Source organism: Cyprinodon variegatus, unplaced genomic scaffold (assembly GCF_000732505.1).
Source record: "Cyprinodon variegatus isolate N-32 unplaced genomic scaffold, C_variegatus-1.0 Scaffold947, whole genome shotgun sequence".
Classification (NCBI taxonomy): Eukaryota; Metazoa; Chordata; class Actinopteri; order Cyprinodontiformes; family Cyprinodontidae; genus Cyprinodon; species Cyprinodon variegatus.
Genome location: NW_015151400.1, coordinates 150,819 through 155,213, shown reverse-complemented (window position 1 = coordinate 155,213; position 4,395 = coordinate 150,819). Strand labels below are relative to the sequence as shown.

The 4,395-nt window shown below is 34.3% G+C and overlaps 1 protein-coding gene across 1 annotated transcript; it reads left to right on the top strand.

Moving 5' to 3' along the window:
- The first annotated feature begins 820 nt into the window (after window positions 1-820).
- LOC107100236 (cytochrome c oxidase subunit 6C-1) lies at window positions 821-4,104 on the top strand. The gene is made up of 4 exons (XM_015398653.1): window positions 821-897; window positions 2,840-2,954; window positions 3,761-3,893; window positions 3,987-4,104. The coding sequence occupies exons 2-3, from the start codon at window positions 2,850-2,852 to the stop codon at window positions 3,884-3,886; spliced, it is 231 nt and encodes a 76-aa protein (XP_015254139.1). The 5' UTR covers window positions 821-897; window positions 2,840-2,849; the 3' UTR covers window positions 3,887-3,893; window positions 3,987-4,104.
- The last annotated feature ends 291 nt before the right edge of the window (window positions 4,105-4,395 follow it).

The window sequence follows — 4,395 nt, the reverse complement described above, 5'->3', positions numbered from 1 at the left end:
AATGACTTTAATGTAACTGAATCCTATTTTCGTAACCTATCCAAAGTGTGTCTTTGTTTGCCAAGTAAGAACCCCAGCTGTGAGGAAAATAACTGTCATTATGCATCAGCGAATCCTGCATCTCTGTGCATCTGTGTGCAGCTGACCACTAATCAAGACAGCAGAATTGAGTGTTCAATCAAGAACTAGTTAGATAAGGTCGAAGTTATTCATGAAAATTTTAAAGAAACAAGTTTTAACCTATAAAATACGTGTATATCTAATAAAGGGTAGGAAAAAAACAAAGTAAAAATAGTGACAAGGAATTATATTGTCAAAAGTTTCACACTAAATTCAATAACAGGACGAAAATCACAACTTAAATTACTATCATCGGGAAAATACATGTCTTATGTCAGTTTTTACTTACTGTCAATAATGCCGTAGTTTTATGAAAGTACTCTACTGCCTCCTTGTGGATAAAATGTGTACTATAACAAATGTGTCCAACTTGTAGAGACTTTTAATGAAAGAAAAAAAATATCTCAGAGTATAAGGTTTAAAGGAAACACTCTTCCACCAACGACGCATTTTTTTATGGTTGGAGACTTATCAAAATTATTATCAAACTTACAGAACAAAAGTTTTATGAATATGCACATTTTGGTGAAAAAGTAATATGGTCTATTTGGCCAAAAATAACTATATAAGCAAGAATGATTAAATATTTGAATGGCCATATTGTAGTGATTTTTTTCTTTCTAATGTGTTTTTGCCCTATGAATTAAACTGTTCTCCTTTTACTTTGCTTTTTAAGGGGATTGTTTGTCCTATCGCGGCACCAGTAGAGACTCTTCCTGTTAGAGTACACATCAGGTTAGCGTGTTAGCGGTTTCTCTGAAGGTCGTCTGACTAACTGTGGGTATCTTGAAAATAATTTAACTTAATTTTTTTCTGTCATTTAATTTTTTAAACAAATTTCCATGTCATATTGAAGCCGAATGTTACGATTTATGTTCAACTTATATCGATTTTGCTGCAGGTCCTTGACGCGGTCTGGTTAGCCGTTAGCTCTTTTTTGACCTAGCTAACACTAGCCAATCATTAGCTAAATGCTAACTAAAAAGCGACTTCACAATATGAAATAACGAACTCTAATTACTTTATTTTACATACAGACATGTTTATGATTCATAACTAAAACATAAATAATATGCTAAGTCGTTGTTTCTCCGTAAACGTCTCGGTCAGATATTGTTGACCTTTTTTTTATAAACCCAGTCTTCGATGCTCAATTTATGTATTTGAGTAGTGTGTGTCTAGTTTGTTAAAAATACGTTGATTCTTAGTTGAAAGTTTCACCTTGAGTTAAATATTGGCTTGTTGTAATTGCTGACATGACTTGGCAACAGCAGTTAATGGCGATCTGCCTACTGTTAACACGAATGATATAGTCATTGAGCTTTTGAGGCTGTGAAGAAAACCTCTCATTTCAGGTTAAGTTCATATTCAGCTGTAAAAATAAATTATTTAAAACTTTAATGCTGAGCAACTCGGTATGATTTTTTTATGCCTACACATAACAAAACTTAGAGCCGTTTGAAATAACCTTTGTATTAAACAGATGTGTTTTTGATAGTAGATATAAGGCAAACACTTAAGGGCAGTTTTAATTTTACAACCCTTTTAATTAGACGCATATTAAACGCAAAACACCAATGTCACTAAATTGGCAAGGGTGAATTTAAAACTAAAATACAGCAGCCTTTTAAGTTAAGCATTTTTCAATATATGACCAGTTTAAAAGCTTATTGAAACACCAAAGGTCTGAGCAGTGGATCTTAAAAAAGACGGATACACTGAATGGAGAGATCTTAAGACTGAGAACCAAAGCCAGAAAAGATGTACTAGAAATATAAAGATAATAAATAGGATTGAAAGAAAAATATTATGAAATATTGAATAATGTTATACGTGTTGATGGATTATGAAAAGTATTTAGATGGGTTTAAACATGCAATATAAAATATCTTTATATTATACTGTTTATCATGAAACATTGGTATGACCCTCCAACACACGTAGAACAGATGGAGACTTAGAAATCAAAATTCATTGTTCCTCATTAGAGAGTGAGGAAGAGTTAATGAATCGGTCAGAATAATACATCTAAAAATTTAATTGAAAGAACTTCTAAACCAGCTGCAATCATCTGCAACTTATTCTAAACACCATGAAATTAGCAAACGTTATCCCACTCTATAAAACTGGAAACAAACAGCTCTTTACAAACTACTTTACTGAGGCACTTTACTACCTCAGTGCTCCCAAAGTTTAGAATGGCCTTTTATTAACCAGTTGGATAAAATTCTTTGCAAACACAACCTACCCATAGAAAGTGATGAAAAATTTGGAGCAAATAGCTCAGCAGCAGAAGATCTTACCAGGGAGCGCTGTCCTAATGGTTAGATTTGTGTGCTTGTGCTTTGAGGAGGTTGCCAGTATCCGGTTGGATCCCCTCAGCCTCTGCTCCCACTCTGGGTTCCTGAGCAAAACCCTCGATAAGAAAAATAGTTGTTAGTTGCAGCCCTAAGCTCGGTAGAACGTGTTGGCCAATGTGTTTAGCTGGTGCCTCTGATTAAGATATATTAGTGTATGAATTAGTGCTTGTTTGTTTTTTTTCATTGCTGAGAAACAAATTAATTGTTATGGTGGAGTTTTTTTTATTATTATTATTTATTTACTGGGAAAAATATAATAATTGCTCATTAACATGTTGTCATGATGACCATCTTTGCAGGGTAACTATACTGGTTCACCAACTTATCATATGTTGCATTTTGTCTTTCCTCCCAAACAGTTGATCCATCATGTCTCTGCCAAAGCCAGTGATGAGGGGACTGTTGGCGAAGCGCCTGAGGTTCCATCTGCCCATTGCTTTTACGCTCGCCATAACAGCAGCAATTGCGTTCAAGGTGAGAACAAGGCACTAATACAGCCAGACTTAGGTTAGTACTGTAATGCTAGCTATGATCGAGTATGTTAAAATTTGTTGAGTACTGTCAGCTTCTCCTAAAAGTATGCAGACCTAGCTATTGATTTGCTGAGTTCAAGTCCTGCAGAACAGTCAGGCTGATAATGCTTTTGGTTTACCGTGTGAGAATGTGTGTCAATTATAGAATGTTTGTAGAAAAACACAAAAAACAAGAACATCTAGTTCTGTTTGGTTGAAATGAACTTAGACAACTTTTATTATCATTTTGTATACGCATTTTATATACAAAACAAAATTTAGTTTTGTACAACATTTCCATTTCATAAACTGCAGCAGTGATCAAATGTAAATGGTGTGGGAGAAAAAACATGGTGCAAAAACGCAATGAGGTGGAAGTTCAGAGCATTTCAAGACAAATATATATGGTGAAATATGCAGTAGAATGTAAATATTTAGCAACAACCGATATTTACTCCAAATTATAGATGTCAGTAATTACAAGCGGTTGATTTTTTTTTTTTAAACTAAATTAATGGAATTGTTTTCATGTAAAAAAAAAAAAGTGTCTGAGTTTTGCTGATGAGTAGCAAAGCAAGAACAGCTATAATAAAATCCAGGTGGCAATTTGAAGAATTCAGCATGACTGCTGGCTTCTTTTGTATTTTGTGTATTAGATACCTTGTCAGTTATTGATCTAGAAGTTTTTCACTTTATAGATTTAGATCATAGTATATATATCATTGTCAAAAATAAAAAACAAATTGTGAAATCTCCTGTTTCCTACAGTTTACAGTGACTGAGCCCAGGAAAAAGGCATATGCTGATTTCTACAAGCAATATGACGCAGTCAAAGAGTTCAACGCCATGAGGGAAGCTGGCATCTTTGAGAGTGTGCGGCCTTCTGGAGAGTAAAGCTTCTGTGAGTTTTTTTATGTTTAAAATTGACTTCATATGTATTAAAGTAAAAATTATAATTAGCCGTGTCTAATACTTTTCTAAATCCTTCTTCCAGCTCCCCCGTCCTGTCATTCATTCCTGGTCTGAAGATGGTTTCCCTTTGATGCTTACTGATCACATGTGAACATCTCTCTGCTGTTTGTTCCTCCAAATAAAATATTCTATTAATGTAACTGTTCCTGCGTGATAATTTTAAAAGTTCTGCCAAAATAATCTATTCTCTGCATAGTCTTTGATATGTTGAAAGATTAGTATTCTTTTGCAGTAAATTAAGTGTTTTAAAACAAAGCTATATTGTATCTGGCTTAGTACTTGATGCCAAAAGTTTGCTATAAATAAATCGGGTAATGATTTGGATACCATTGGTATAAGTATATATTTGCATGGCGCCCTCTGCTGTTGTTTTCATGTACTGCATGCTTTGTTCGCACCGCCTCCGGCTTCCTGCCTTCCCCTCAGCACTT

Coding starts and splice junctions, on each gene's coding strand:
- LOC107100236 (XM_015398653.1), top strand. CDS start 2,850: ATGTCTCTGCCAAAGCCAGTGATGAGGGGACTGTTGGCGAAGCGCCTG. Junction 2,955..3,760: donor CAGCAGCAATTGCGTTCAAG/GTGAGAACAAGG, acceptor TGTTTCCTACAG/TTTACAGTGACTGAGCCCAG.